This window comes from Scyliorhinus torazame, chromosome 15 (genome assembly GCF_047496885.1).
Source record: "Scyliorhinus torazame isolate Kashiwa2021f chromosome 15, sScyTor2.1, whole genome shotgun sequence".
In the NCBI taxonomy this organism is placed as follows: domain Eukaryota; kingdom Metazoa; phylum Chordata; class Chondrichthyes; order Carcharhiniformes; family Scyliorhinidae; genus Scyliorhinus; species Scyliorhinus torazame.
In genome coordinates, this window is record NC_092721.1 from 9,307,081 (window position 1) to 9,323,057 (window position 15,977).

The 15,977-nt window shown below is 48.2% G+C and overlaps 1 protein-coding gene across 1 annotated transcript in view; it reads left to right on the forward strand.

Annotated features, from left to right (window-relative positions):
• The window catches only part of nalcn (sodium leak channel, non-selective), a 282,172-nt gene that overhangs the window by 87,429 nt on the left and 178,766 nt on the right, over nucleotides 1-15,977 (forward strand). The window contains exons 11-14 of the mRNA XM_072476568.1: nucleotides 4,206-4,337; nucleotides 7,525-7,692; nucleotides 10,317-10,508; nucleotides 12,622-12,759. Of these exons, the coding sequence (XP_072332669.1) occupies nucleotides 4,206-4,337; nucleotides 7,525-7,692; nucleotides 10,317-10,508; nucleotides 12,622-12,759 (630 nt within the window). The remainder of the gene's footprint in view (nucleotides 1-4,205; nucleotides 4,338-7,524; nucleotides 7,693-10,316; nucleotides 10,509-12,621; nucleotides 12,760-15,977) is intronic.

Below are 15,977 nucleotides of genomic sequence, written 5' to 3' on the forward strand. Positions count from 1 at the left end.
CTGCTGGATCGACAATAAGGTTTTGGTTCTGTATACTGCGTGTGTCCTGCAATCCTGTACCATCGAGATAGCTGATGTGTTGGGTGCTCTGGATCCGTGGAACACATACAGGCCACCAACACTTAAAATAGTGCAACACTATTTTATTAAGTCAGAAACTGTTGAACATACTTTCACTGTGGGTTAACACGATGTTAGATTAAACTAAAGACCTATGCCTGTCCGAACCAGTCTATGCACTCAGCACGTGGTGAAGATCTGTGCTGTAAGCTGTAAGCTCTGTCCTTGTAGGAGGCTGCATCCCGAATGAGCGGGAACTCTGATGCCCCCTGTCTTTATAGTGAGTGTGCTCTAACTGGTGATTGGCTGCGGTGTTGTGTGTGTTGATTGGTCCCACTGTGTGCCCATCAGTGTGTGTGTCTGCACCATGATATACTGGAGTATATCATGACAATAGCAACTGCAGGAAAAGTGGCAGCCAATTTCTGCATAGCAAGCTCCCATGAACAGCAATGCGATAAGGACTGGATAATGCTTACTTTTTAAATGATGTTGGTTGTGGGATAAATATTGGCCACAGCACCAGGAAGAATTCCCTAGCACTTAATCAAAATAGTGACTTGAGATATTTAGAAGGTAGTTAGAGCCTCGCATCTAATCCAAAAGACAGCACCCAAGACTGTGCAGCACACCCTCAGTACTGCACTATTGACATAGAATTTACAGTGCAGAAGGAGGCCATTCAGCCCATCCAGTCCCTTGGAAAGAGCACCCTACGTAAGCCCACACCTCCACCCTATCCCCGTAACCCAGTAGCCCCACTTAACCTTTTGGACACTAAGGGCAATTTATCACGGCCAATCCACCTAACACGCACATCTTTGGACTATGGGAGGAAACCGGAGCACCCGAAGGAAACCCACGCAGACACGGGGAGAAAGTGCAGACTCCACACAGACAGTGGCCCGTGGCCGGAATCGAACCTGGGACCCTGGAGCTGTGAGGCAGCAGCGCTAACCACTGTGCTACCGTGCTGCCCAGTCGATACTCCCCCTCGGAGTATCTACCTGGATTTAGTGCTGTGAGACCAGTTTTGGTGCAATGCTACTATTTCTGCATAGACAGGGGGGTGTATTAAAGCCTATTGCCACAACTTGTTAACGGTTACTCTGTCTACAAGCATTCATCTTCAAGCGATGCCGTAAGCTATGATTCAATCAGTGCACTTGAATTCACAATGAACACCAGCTCATTAGAAAAGCAGCTCCAAAATTTCATTAAAACAATTTTAGTTCAAAATAAAGCATCTGACCAACTGAGAAAGTCTCATCTCTTTTGAAATCCCTTGAGGGATGTTGATGATTAGAGATAGAAAGCTTTAGACTTGGATGAGTTATTTTGGCTGTTTTGATGTGCTGCATTTTGATGTTTGATGGTTTAATTTGAATCCCAGCAAGCATAAGGACCTGCGGATCTTACTGACTTCAGAGAATGATACAGAAGGAGGCCATTCAGCCCCCAGTGTCGGTGCTAGCTCTCTGAAAGAGCAACCCAATTAGTCTCACTCCTCTACTCTTTCGACATGGCCCTTCACATTTTCTTTTCTTTTTAAAGGGGTGTGGTGGGGTAGCAGTAATGTCGCTGCATTAGTAATCCAGGCTAAAGCTCTGCGGACATGGGTTCAAATCTCACCACAGCATCTGGTGGAATTTAAACTCAATTGATAAATCTGGAATATAAAGCGACGTAACGGTGATCGTGAACCCGTCATTGATCGATGTTTAAAAACCCATCCAGTTCACTAATGCCCTTTTTGAGCGAAGGAAATCTGCCGTCTTTGCCTGGTCTGGCCTACATGTGACTCCAAACCTAGCGTTTGACTCTTAATTGCTCTCGAGGGCAATTAGGGATGAACAATAAATGCTGCTGGCCTTGTCAACGACGTCCACATCCCAGGAATGAATTTTTTTTTCAATGGCGATCCAATTTCATTTTGAAATTCTGCTGATGGATTCCTGAATTTTTATTGAGACAGTGAATTGCTAAAGTCTAATGACCACGATGGTTTGAAAAATTCCACAAACCGCTTTCAAAATTTCCCTTTATTTTCGTATCAAAAATCAGGTTTGGATAACAAAGCGTCGCTGTCATAACCGCGCACATTGGCTAGCACATGTGCTGCGTTTCATGTCACAAAATGTAAGCCAAGTGCATCTTTGTCAACAGAAAAGGACCAAGATCTGAATAACTTGTTTTTTCTGTTTTCAAACAGACCTGTTCAAATAGACTGCTGCTTCACAGCACGAGGGCCGCGGGTTCGATTCCAGCCTTGGGTGACTGTGCGGAGTCTGCACGTTCTCCCCGTGTCTGTGTGGGTTTCCTCCGGGTGCTCCGGTTTCCTCCCACAGTCCAAAGATGTGCATATTAGGTGGATTGGCCACGCTAAATTGCCCTTAGTGTCCAAAATTGCCCTTAGTGTCCAAAGGTTAGGTGGGGTTATGGGGTTACAGGGATAGGGCGGGTGAGTGGGCCTCAGTAGGGCGCTCTTTCCGAGGTTCGGTGTAGACTCAATGGGCCGAATGGCCTCCTTCTGCACCGTAGGCATTCTATGATTCTATGTATGAAGTGCAAGAACCATCTATGACCTTTCACTGTTTAAACAATCTTTTGATTTATTATCTGTGAATCCGAGATGAAAACGGGGCCCGTTCTATATCCGGGGGATAATCTGCTTTGCCAGGTTGCCATTGGATACGTTGAAAGTGAAAATATGCCCAATGATTTCTTTCCAATTGGTTGTGAAGCTGACTTTAATGGTCCTTAGCGCTGATGTCAATTAACAATGTGAAACTTGTACGCATTTAATATCCCGGGGGGGGTCCACGAGGTGAGCTTGCTACATTTCTGTTTGAGAGAGTAATTGAATTTGCGTAATGGTCCCATCTTATCCATTAGCCAAATCAGCAAGAGGAGGGAAAACATTAATTAAAAATACATCACCAAGTCTACACTCACCCTGCCTAGCATGGGGATTAATCTTACGTGATGCCAATCTGCAATGCCAGTTTCATGCCTGGTGAGGAACGGAAAATGTAGCCAAGTGTATTTATATACCACAATAGATACCTGAGTGGGGGATTTCTCCCTGGGGTCCTGGAATCAATGCTTCTCCCTCAACTGACAAGTTTCTTTTTTAATAAACAGCAACAAATATCTGGTCATTATCACATGGTTGTTTGCGGGATCTTGCTGTGTGAAAATTGAGGGCCGCACTTCCCACATTATAACAGTGCCTCGGACACTTGGCTCATGTTTTGTGACATTAAACCTCGCACCTTCCTCAGTGCCACACTGAAATGTGGAGCCCAGAATTGAACACCTTGGGAGGGATTCTCCTGTCTCTGACGCAGAAGTTGCGTTCGGCGATGGGCCGGAGAATCCCCGTTTGCGCTGAAATCGGGGGCCGGCGGTGCTTTCGCGATGCTCCGCCCCCTCAAAAAACGGCGTATTCGAGGAGTACGCCGGACGGCCTCAGGGCGCCACCTGAGACCCTCCCCTGATGCTGCGCTGCTGATGGGCCGAGTTCCCGACGGCGTGGGTCACTCATGCTATTTTGTTCATGGACCCCGCATGGCAGCTGCGGACTGCGTCCAGCCCCGGCGCAGTCGGGGGGGGAGGGGGGGGGCCATTCCGCGGGCAGGAGGGGTTTTGGCGTGGGCTGGGGGCACTGGCGGGGGGTGGCCCGGGGGTGGCAAGGAGACAGTATGTGGCAGGCTGGGTCCGTGCTCGTGCGCGGGTCACGGACCCGCCAATTCTCCGGCCGCATCCGTAGGTAACGCCGGGGGCTTTACGCTGCGTGGCTGCTGGACGGAGCATGGGTGCAGGGGCGGCATCGACACTTTGGCGTAAAACACCACTGTTCCCACGCTGGCATCAGCTCTTAGGCTGAGATTCGGAGAGTCCAGCCCCATAATCAAGGTCTAATAGCTTGTAAAGGTTCGGCATAACCTCATCGCTTTTGTACTTTTTACAAAGCCAAGGGACCGTATGCTCTTTTTTAGAAAAACATGCTTTTAGATGAATTATAGTTCTTGGTCTAGAATTGAATTCCTGTCTATATTATGAGTGTGCTAAGCACTCAACTGGATGAATTGCTTTCTATAATGTTTTAAAACTTTAACCTCTACTCTCTCCTTTTTTCTCAGAAAATGATGCAATCTTCTATTTTCCACATGTTTGTCCTGAGCATGGTCGCTGTCGATGTCACTGTGGCTGCCAGCAATTACTACAAGGAGGAGAATTCCAGGAGCCAGTATGATATGTTCTATCTGGCAGAGGTTGGTACCATAAGCTACTCTTGATATTTCCAGAGTGAATATCAGATCCGCTCTCGTCCGTGATTGCTTAATCACCCGCCATTCTTTAGTCCCTTAGGCATCCCGATAAACCTCAAACTGACTGGAGTTCAGCCCTCTCTGTCTAACAGAGTGTAGAAAGCTGTCAAGTTGCTACCCTGGATGTGGATGTGTCGTTTGATTGAAAATGCCCAGAGGTAATGAACAAGCAGCAGACTGGAACATCAGAATGCTGTCTGTGGTCACTGGTCTAACTTGTTCACTACCAGGCGGCATTAGTTACATAACAGTTCCCAGATGCACACTTCTCGTTTAAATTGAAGTCGATATCGCCCGGTATTTACAGCAACGAAACAAACTTAGTTCATCCAACTGATCTACGTCAGGGTTTATGAGAAGGAAGAAGGCGTTTGCATTTATATAGCATCTTTCGCAACCTCCGATGTCCACAAATGTTTTACAGTCAATGAAGCACTTTTAACAGTAGTCGCTGTTTAAAAAAAATGTTTAAGGCGTGCTCATGCGCGGTTACGGACCCGCCAATTCTCCAGCCGTATCTGTAGGTAACGCCAGGTCCCGAAAATAATGATGTGAAAATGACCAGATAATTTTGTTTTTGGTGATGTTTAGTTGAGGGATAAATGTTGGCCGGGACACTGAGGAGATTACCCCGCTCCCTTCACAGTGGTGTCACAGGATCAATGCCGTGAATCGTTTTAAACACAGGTTTCAGACTGCTGAACATCAATTCTTCATTCTGTGTCTGCAGCCTTTAAATAGGACCGTAAACCAAATTTGCGAGAGGGCCAGGCTGGCACACGGCACCCAGAAATGTTGAAAAAGCAAGAGATTTCTCAAAAGGGCATCATCTTGCTCAGAGGCCCGTTGTCAAATGTTCCCTCATTTTTCACGTAAGCAAGTTTTCAGATTCCCCAGAAGTTGCCCTAAATGACAGGAGAAATGCTACTATTTTGATCTCTGAAGTTAAACAAATCTCCCTTCGGATGTCAAACTGAATTGGAACCAGGCCAGCTTGGGAAAGATGTCATTTCTTGTACTGTTCGCATGACGAGCAAATATTTCAGTAACCTTCACCCTGCCAGTTGGCCACCAAATCTTCTTGTTTTGACAGGAGGGCTGTGAATGACTGTTTGCTCAGAGTAGGAAATGTGCTGACTGATTAAACCTCAAGAAACAAGTTCGGAACATTGGATACTTCCAAATGAACATTACTTGTGATATTTTCTGGTGCTTGTCCGGGGGGAATGATGCACAGAAGTATGTCTAGTTCTTGACTAGTTCAAGTGTTTTATTGTAAAATAAATGCGTGGTAAAAATAATTATAAGAAATATATTACAAATTACTAACACTGATAAATTATCCTAGAGCTACTGCAAGTACGACTATCCACTAACACGCCTAACTCCCAACTCCTCGAGGTACAGAGTCAAGTGGTAGATTTCCACAGCCACCTGCTGGTCGGGAGGTCATTTACATTGTTATCTACATGATTGCTTATACATATCATCACACCTTGCACTTGTGATTATTTGAAATGTTGATTTAGTCCAAGCAGTCGTAGATTCTCGCAGAGCAAGGTATGCGATTATTGCGTGGGACCCTCACCTTGAAATCAGAAGGCTGTGGGTTCTCCCAGAGACACGAGTACAATACCCAGTCTGACCCTCCAGGGAAGTATTGAGGGAGTGCTGCCCTGTCAGAGGTGCCAGCTTTCAAATGAAATGTTAAACCAAAGTCCCATCAAACCTTTCAGAGGGACGTAAAATAACCGATGGCTCGATTTCAAAGAAGAGCAGGGAGCTCTGACCAGAATCCTGTCCAATGTTTACTCCTGAATTATCACCACGTCAGGTTCTCTTGTCATTATCTCCTTGCTGTTTGTGGGAACTTGCTGTGCACAATTTCGCTGCCAAGGTGCATTATTAGGGGCATAGAGCACAAGAGCTAGAAAGTTATGCTGAACTTATACAAGACACTAGCTAGACCTCAGCTGGAATATTGTGTCGAGTTCTGGGCGCCATACCATAGGAAGGATGTGAACACATTGGAGAGAGTTCAGGAGAGGGTTACAAGAATGGTCCCAAGGATGAGAAAATTCAGTTATGAGGATAGAATCATAGAATTTACAGTGCAGAAGGAGGCCATTCGGCCCATCGAGCCTGCACCAGCTCTTGGAAAGTGCACCCCACTTAAGCCCACGCCTCCACCCAATCCCCGTAACCCCACCCAACCTTTTGTGAACACTAAGGGGTAATTTAGCACGGCCAATCCACCTAACCTGCACGTCTTTGGACTGTGGGAGGAAACCGGAGCACCCAGAGGAAACCCACGCACACACGGGGAGAACGTGCAGACTCCGCACAGACAGTGACCCAAGCCGGAATCGAACCTGGGACCCTGGAGCTGTGAAGCAACTGTGCTATCCATTGTGCTAGAGGTTGGGACTGTTCTCCTTCGTGAGAAGGGGGCTAAGAGGAGATTTGATGGAGATATTCAAAATCAAGAGTGGGCCGGACACACAATAGATGGGGGGAAACCGTTCCTGCTCGTTGAACGAGAGGGCACAGATTTAAGGCGGGTTCTCCGTCATTCCAGCCATGTGTTTTTCGGTGGTAGGAGTCGGCGCGGCGTTCACTAGCGACGGGATTCTCCGCTCCTGCCGCTGTCAATGGGAATACACACTGAAGCCACCCCGCACCGCCAGGACACCCGCAGGTGGGGGTGCGCTCCCCGGGGGGACCAGAGACTCCCTGGCAGTGAATGGCCGGAGAATTCCAGGTTTAAAGTGATTTGCAAAAGAAGCGAATGCCATGTGAGCCTAATTGAGTGAACCTTCGCTGTGCCGCCTCCAATACAAGTATACGCTTTCTTAAAATGTGACAGCCAAAATTGCACGCGGTACTCCTGAATGGCATCTCCAGTTTGAAATGGATGCCGTTGTTCCCGGCCAAATGCAGTGAATGAGTCATTGTTACAGGCTAACTATTAGCTTATTGAACTGCAAGGCTGAGCCTATAATTTTGGCTGAGTTTTCCGAGGCTGAAATCTTTCTTGCAAGGTAAATGGATTTGTTTTAGAAAACCTGTCAATTGTCACTCAGATGTAGAAGCAGCCTTTGATGTGCATTTTGTTGGATTGTCTTTTTAGGTGGCTTTCACCATCCTGTTTGACCTGGAGGCGTTGGTGAAAATCTGGTGTTTGGGATTCACTGGCTACATTAGCTCCTCCCTTCACAAGTTTGAGCTGCTGCTGGTGGTGGGAACAACTCTTCACATTTATCCAGACCTCTACCATTCTCAATTTACATATTTTCAGGTGACCTGATAGAAAATTGTGAACTTTTAAGTGAACAGATGTCTCCCACGTAGCGCCCCACGCGAAAGGGTGGGTTCCTCCCCCCACCCCGCAGTATGTTCTGCGGAGGCAGAGGCGGCCCGACGCTGGGCGGCGATGGGACCTTCCAGTCCCCCCCCACTGTCGCCGGATTTTCCCATTGCTTGCAGCCTCTGAACCGGGGGGAGACCGGATTTTCCCATTGCTCGCAGCCTCTGCAACGGGGGGAGACCGGATTTTCCCATTGCTCGCAGCCTCTGCAACGGGGGGAGACCGGATTTTCCCATTGCTCGCAGCCTCTGAAACGGGGGGAGACCGGATTTTCCCATTGCTCGCAGCCTCTGCAACGGCGGGAGACCGGATTGTCCCATTGCTCGCAGCCTCTGAAACGGGGGGAGACCTACAGCCGTGTTCACCATTGGCAGGACCAGACGTTCCTGCCAGTGGGATCGGCCTTGGCCATTGTGTCCTCTCCCGTCTGGAGCGCTTGGGACCAAATCATTTGTGGATCTTGGCATTTTCTGAATGATGGCATGTCGTCAGCCTAACCACGAGTGTGTGAACTGGAAAACAACGCAGACATAAACATTCACCTGAAATGTTAAATAGTGAGAAAACATTATAAAACAGCAATAATGAAAATTATATTACCTTATCTTCCATGTTTCCGCTACCAAAGTACTGGACTAAAATGTTGGCAATTACATTGAGGGTCTGTTTAAAAGGTTTCCAGACAAGTCATATTTCTGAGCAATAAATTTGAAAACTGGAGAGATTATGAAGTGTGCATCTGGTGGATCCCAATCTCTCGATAGCTGTGACCATTTGAACTGGAGAGGGTGAAGTGAGGGGCAGGGGGAGGCTGACCCCTGCGTGAGCTGATATAGACGGACAGAGTGCTGCAGGTTTGTGCAACCCTCGGCAACTAGAGAGAGCAGCCAGGAGGACGGAAACCATTTATTAGCTGCACAGTGTCAAACAAGGCGAGGACAGACACCATGAGGCTATCAAGGTGTCACAGAGGAGGCAGAAGAGATTGACTGGAATGGGTACCAGCGATGGTGCTTCCGTTGATGTGGAGAGATCGGAGAAGCTGGGATTGTTCTCCTTGGAGCAGAGAAGGTTCGGGGGGAGATTTAATAGAGGTGTTCAAAATCAGGAGGGTTTTAAAAGAAGGAGAATCTGTTCCAGCGGCACAAGGTTCAGTAACCAGAGGACACAAAGTGAAGGAATTCGGCAAACGACCCAGAAGGGGTGAGTTTTGATGATCTGGAATATGCCACCAGCAACAGATTTCATAATAACTTTTGGGAAGGGCAATTGGACAAATAGTTGAACAGGAAATATGCAAGGCTATGGATAACGAGCAGGGAAAAGGGGACAAATTGGATCTCCCTCTCAAAGATCCAGCACAGGCTCAATGGACCAAACGGCCTCATTCTGTGCCGTAGTCTTCGATAGAAATGCGAGTATTTTTATAGTGGGACTTTCCATAGGTTCAGTTGAAAGTAGGAGTGTTGAATGCACATTGTAACCCCAATTAATGTTTTTAATGCATAGAATACAATAAAGCTAATAAATATTGTGACTCTCAACAAATGTGGAATATTTTGACTCTCATTATGCATCTGGGATGATGTCTGGAATCTTCCCAGAAATGCACAGAGCGCTGTCTCGGGCGAGAAAGCCAGCGCGAAGCCCGCCGTATTGAACAGCGCTCTGCATTTTAAAATCAGAAGTGAGGGTTACACCATCAGCTGGAGGGCAGGGTCTACAGGTGCCAGCAAGGCCAAGAATACCAAGATCGGAAGGACACCCCAATTTAAATAAAAGCCCCCACCCCCAGGAAGTCAGTAACCCACCCACCCCCAGGCAGTCAGTAACCCACCCACCCCCAGGCAGTCAGTAACCCACCCACCCCCAGGAAGTCAGTAACGCACCCACCCCCAGGAAGTCAGTAACCCACCCACCCCCAAGCATTGGGGACGCCACCTCCTCTCCCACAATGGCAACATCAGGCATTCCAACCAGATCTCCCGCCACCGCAATGATGACATTGGGGCGCCCATCCCACCTCACCACAACGTCAACAACAACCCCCCCCCCCCCCCCCCCCCCCACCTTTACAGGCATCAGGGCTCTTGTGAGGTTTATCATAGATTATCATAGAATTTACAGTGCAGAAGGAGGCCATTCGGCCCATCGAGTCTGCACCAGCTCTTGGAAAGAGCACCCGACCCAAGGTCAACACCTCCACCCTATCCCCATAACCCAGTAACCCCACCCAACACTGAGGGCAATTTATCATGGCCAATCCACCTAACCTGCACATCTTTGGGCTGTGGGAGGAAACCGGAGCACCCGGAGGAAACCCACGCACACACGGGGAGGATGTGCAGACTCCGCACAGACAGTGACCCAAGCCGGGAATCGAACCTGGGACCCTGGAGCTGTGAAGCAATTGTACTATCCACAATGCTACCGTGCTGCCCTTAGTGGTGGTTGTGGGATTTGCGCCCGCAGCTAGTGCGGCCGTTAGATCGCGACCGGTGAGACTTTAACTTGTATTGAAATGTAATTATTTCTTCAATACTTCTTTCCGCCAGGTGCTGAGGGTTGTCAGACTGATTAAAATCTCGCCAGCTCTGGAGGACTTTGTGTACAAAATCTTTGGGCCTGGGAAAAAGCTGGGCAGCTTAGTGGTCTTCACCGCCAGCCTTTTGATTGTCATGTCGTCCATCAGCCTGCAGATGTTCTGTTTTGTGGAGGAGCTCGATCGGTTTACAACGTTCCCCAGGGTCAGTATCACGTTGGGGTTTTCTCCGTGTTTAGCAAGAGCAGCTTTCACCTTCACGACAGGCCCTAAACACAAGAAAGCTCCGTTCGCCCACCTTGGCTCCGTATCTTCCCATCCCACTCTTATCAAGCAAGACTCTGTAGATCTCCGACTTAAATGATTAACTGAGGGAGCGTCTGCTGCTGTTGGAGGCAGAGTCTACCTCCCTCTGTGCGAAGGAGCGTTTCCCAACCTCCTCTCATGAATGATTTGGCTCTTATTTTAAAATAACTTCTCCTTGGCCTTGATTCTGTCAACTAAAGGCAGGAAAGTGAAAATCAAAGAAGTAAAACGTTGATCGACCAGTCAGGTAGCATCCTTGAAGAGAAGCAAATAGGATGAATGCTTGGAAACATAAAAATCCTTAATTTTCCTTGCCCCTTGTGCAGCGGGAGCTGCAGAGTATCCCCAGCATCTTTATTTCGATGTTCAATTTGTCACTGGAGCAAATTAGTAAGGGTTCATAACAAGGTGCTTATAATTATTTTATTTTCGTAGCCACTGGCATTTCTCTAGTGCCTTTCCCCACCTTGAAACATCACAAAGCACTTTACAATCCATGAAGTACTTCTGAAGTGTAGTCTCTTATGTAACAAAGGTGAAGCTAATTTGGGCGCAGCAAACACCCACACGTAACAATGTGGTAGTGACCAGCCAGACCATCGACTTTTGCGATGTTGGCTGAGGGATGAATATGATTGAGTGCAGAACTTGCACCACCTCCCGTACCAGCCTCCCCGAACAGGCGCCGGAATGTGGCGACTAGGGGCTTTTCACAGTCACTTCATTGAAGCCTACTCGTGACAAGAGGCGATTTTCATTTCATTTCATTTCACCTTATCCTCATCGCAGGAATCTTCACAACAGGTATTACTAATCTTGAAGGACATTTGTCTTAAGTCGATTCTGTTCCTAATTTTACACAAGGGATGCTCAGTTTAAATTCCTCAGCTGTTCTTTTACTGAACATTTGCCTCCATTTAGTGTTGTCATTTAAATCCAGTGATGTGGCCTTTTAAATTTAGTGGCGGACAGCCCATGGGGCAAAACCTCTGTCAATTTTCAGCCAAAGTATTCTGCCCTGGTTAGGAAAGTGCATAGAATAACCTAGAATCTACGGAACAGAAACTCGTCCATGCTGGTGTTTACGCACCACCCAAGCCCCCTCCCACTCCCTCTTCATCTCACCCTCTCAGCATGTCCTCCTGTTCCTTCCGCCCTCGTGTTTATCCAGCTTCCCTTTAAATGTCCCGATACCATTCCCCTCCGTTACTCCCAGTGGGGGCGAGCTCCACATTCACACCACTCTCTGGGTAAAAAGACATTTCTCCTGAATTCCCGATTGGATTTATTATTGATTACCTTGTGTCTGCTGGCACAACATAGCGGTTAGCACTGCTGCTTCACAGTGCCAGGGGCCTGGGTTCGATTCCCGGCTTGGGTCACTGTCTGTGCGGAGTCTGCACGTTCTCCCCGTGTCTGCGTGGGTTTCCTCCGGGTGCTCCGGTTTCCTCCCACAAGTCCCGAAAGACGTGTTGTTAGGTGAATTGGACATTCTGAATTCTCCCTCTGTGTACCCGAACAGGCGCCGGAGTGTGGCGACTAGGGGCTTTTCACAGTAACCTCATTGCAGTGTTAATGTAAGCCTCCTGGTGACAACAGAGATTATTTCTGATGGTCATGACCGCTTGCTTTTGGCATCATCATTGTGATTTTTCTCCATTGCCTCTGCATTGATTTACCAACCTGGAGGGGAATTCCAAGCAGAATTCTGTCTCAATGCAGAGGTGGATTTGGTCACTTCCACTCCACTCAAACAGGGAGCTTTTGACCGCTGACTAAGAATGTGCAACACGTTAAAAGTGATTTGAAGGAACTGCAGTGTTCTACCGCAGCCTGCTGTGGAACAAGCCAAATGGCCTGAACCTTTCTTGGAGTTAAATGTGACAGAAGGTTGCCCAGTGCCCTTAGTAATTATAGCAATTCCCTCCCATTGAAAAGTGTGTGTGGGAAATGAACTTGATTGGTGATTGATGCTTGAATAACGTTTATAATTTTTGCTGGTCTTTCTCCAGGCTTTCATGTCCATGTTCCAGATTATTACACAGGAGGGATGGGTTGACGTCATGGATCAAACCTTGATTGCAGTGGGACATGTCTGGGCACCGGTGGTTGCCATTTATTTCATCCTGTACCATCTATTTGCCACATTGGTAGGTTTGCCCATTGTTGCAAATGTTTATTTGTGTGTGAAATTCACCCTCCTTTCCTCTTCAGACATAACTTGACTTTTGCCACAGCCTTTCGCCGCCTCCAGACATCCCAAAGTGCCTCACATCCAAGGCTGGATTGTTTTATTTTGGTCACTGTTGTGAAGGAGGAAACGGGGCAGCCCACTTTAGCACACAGCAAAGCCCCCACAAACAGCAACAGGATGAGGGCCAAATAATGTGTTTTAATGATTTTGAGGGCGAAGCGTTGGGTCAGGAAACTGGGGTGAGCTGCCCTGCTCTTCGTCAAAATCGTGCCGTTGGCTCTTTTACATCTACACGGAAGTGCAGATGGGGCGGTGGTTTAACACCTCCTCTGAAAAGACAGTGAAGCACTCCCTCAGTACTGCAGTGGAAGGTCAGCCTAGAAGTGCAGCTAGGTGGCACAATCATCAGCGTTGCTGCCTCACAGCACGAGGGGCCCGGGTTCGATTCCCCGCTGGGTCACTGTCTGTGCAGAGTCTGCACGTCCTCCCCGTGTCTGCGTGGGTTTCCTCCGGGTGCTCCGGTTTCCTCCCGCAGTCCAAAGACGTGCAGGTTAGGTGGATTGGCCATGCTAAATTGACCTTAGTGTCCAAAATTGCCCTTAGTGCCCCTTGGGTTAGGTGGGGTTGCGGGGATAGGGCAGGGGAGTGGGCTTAGGCAGGGTGCTCTTTCAGAGGGTCGGTGCAGATCCCGATGGGCCGAATGGTCTCCCTCTGCACTGGAGGGATTCTGTGGATGTACGATTACGTGCTCTGGAATGGGACTGTACCTCCCACCTTCTTGACATGGAGGTGATGGTGCTGCCCACGGAGCCAGGGTGACACGAGGGGTGACACAACCTTCTGCCCACTTACACATCTTGTTGAGCTCATTCTGCGAATTCGGACCTGCCGTTCCTGTTTCACAAAAATCAATTGTCGGGGGAACGGGATGCTGCAATTAAAACCTCACTCCGTTTCTAAAAAAAAACACATAACGAGGAAATGTGCAACTTGTGTTTGTTTGTGAAAACTCTCCCGGGAAATCTACTAATAATTTCCATCATTATTTAAAAGCGGGGGGGGGGGGGGAAAAATCCCCACACCTGTTCGGCAAAGTTGCTGACAGAGCCTTATAAATAAAACGCTTTCTCGAGACCAGAAAATGCAAACTTCGGAATCGCTAATTCTTTCCCCGGTTCCTTCCCGCGGTATTTCATTTTCCATAAATAATTTCCAATAAGGACAGCTCGGTATCTGTGTCCAGAATTAGAAACCCCGGCCGAGTGTTCTAGTGAGTGTAACGCCGAATTTCTAAATTCTCACTGTGCTGTGCCCATGCTGGCTCTAACTGAAAACCAGCTTGGCACTCGACACATCGAGTCGATACCTGCCTCAAATACAATACATAAAATGCTGGAAACACTCGGGCAGTGGGAGAAGAACAGGGTTAACGTTTGCGTTGCCGTTTTCTATCTTCTGGATTCTCCCCAATCGGCGAGTGTTCCCGGCATCTTCTGGGGTTTTTTTTATTTCAGATTTTCAGCACCTGCAGCATTTGTATTTTTCCTTTGACGCCTCCCTGCTCAGTCATAGGGGGGGAGGCGGGGGGGGTTGGAAGAAACAACAGGAGAGAGAAAAGATGGAACGAAAGATGGGCTCAGCTTTCTGTCGCGCCGTTTACAACCTGGGTCCATCCATCGTTGGCCGGCCGGTTTTAAAAATTCTTTCGTGGGACATGGGTGCCGGAGGTTAGGCCAGAGTTCATGGCCCGTCCCCTAATTGCCCCGGAGAACGAGGCGGCGAGCTGCCTTCTGCAACCTGCGGCCGGTGTGGCGTACGTTTTCTGTAGTAGTTTGATACAACTGAGTGGCCTGCTTTCTCAAGGAGGCCGTTAAGAGTCAACAGCTTTGCTGTGGGTCTGGAGTCACATGGAGGCCAGACCGGGTAAGGACGGCAGATTTCCTTCCCTAAAGGGCATTAATGAACCAGATGGGTTTTTACAACAATCCACTAGTCTCCGGACCATCATGGTTACTGATGCGCGCTTTTAATTCCTGATTTATTTAATTAAAAGAATTTAAATACCCCTAGCGGCCATGGTTGGGTGTCAAATCATGTCCCCAGATCATTGTCCCGGCCTCTGCGTTACTAGTCCAGTTTCATTGCAACTATGCTACCATTCCCTTAAAGAGACTGAAGTACATTTGAAATGTATGTACTGTCCTAATGTAGGAAACGTGACAGCCAATTTGCACACAGCAAGATCCCACAAATTGCAATGTGACAATGACCAAATAATCTGTTTTAGTCGCGTTAGTTGTCATGTTCTGTAGACAGGCCAAAGTGAATGAGGAACTACAGAACATGTCGTTTCAAATAATTTATTGTGGAACAACTGCGTGGCAAAATAACTAGGATGAATGAAATAATAAACAACTAACACTCAATAACTATTGTGGAACTGCTGCAAATACGTCTATCTCCCAGCACGACCTACTCCCAACTCCCCAATCACATGGTGACGTGATGGGTTTACACTGCCGCCTATTGGTCAGAGGTCGTGCGTAACATTATGTCCAAACTTGCCTTATGCATATCATCACATTACTAAGGGAATAAATATTGGCCGTACTTTGGAGACAAACTCACCTGTTCCTCGGGCCTCTTGCACATCTCTGATGTTCATCTCTCTGCCGTTGGCGGCCGTGCCTTCAGCTGCCTGGACCCTGAACTCTGGAATTCCCTCCTGAAATCCCTCTGTCCCTCTCTCCTCCTTTAACCCGTTCCTTAAAGCCTCCCTCTGCTGTCCTATATGTCCTTATCTAGCATAATGTCAAATTCTGCCTGGTAACGCTCCTGTGAAGTGCCTTGGAACGTTTCTAACTACATCAAAGGCGCTATATAAATGCAAGTTCTAACTGTTGCACTGCCAACAGATCTCTTGCGTCTACCTGGGAGGGCAGACCGGACCCTTTTAGCATCTCCCCCAAAGGAGGGCAGTGCAGCCCCCTCTCGGTGCAGTGCCGGGGGTGTCAGCTTGTTTACCCACACTCGCGCACGGGTCCCATTATGTCATCCCTGGACCATCTGCGAGTGAGCGTCAGATACCAGGAGGTGCCAGCACACCTGCCCAGGAGTCCCTCTGCCTCTCTGCAAAGCCAGCACAGCCATCATCTGTCCCAGTGGGATAGACGT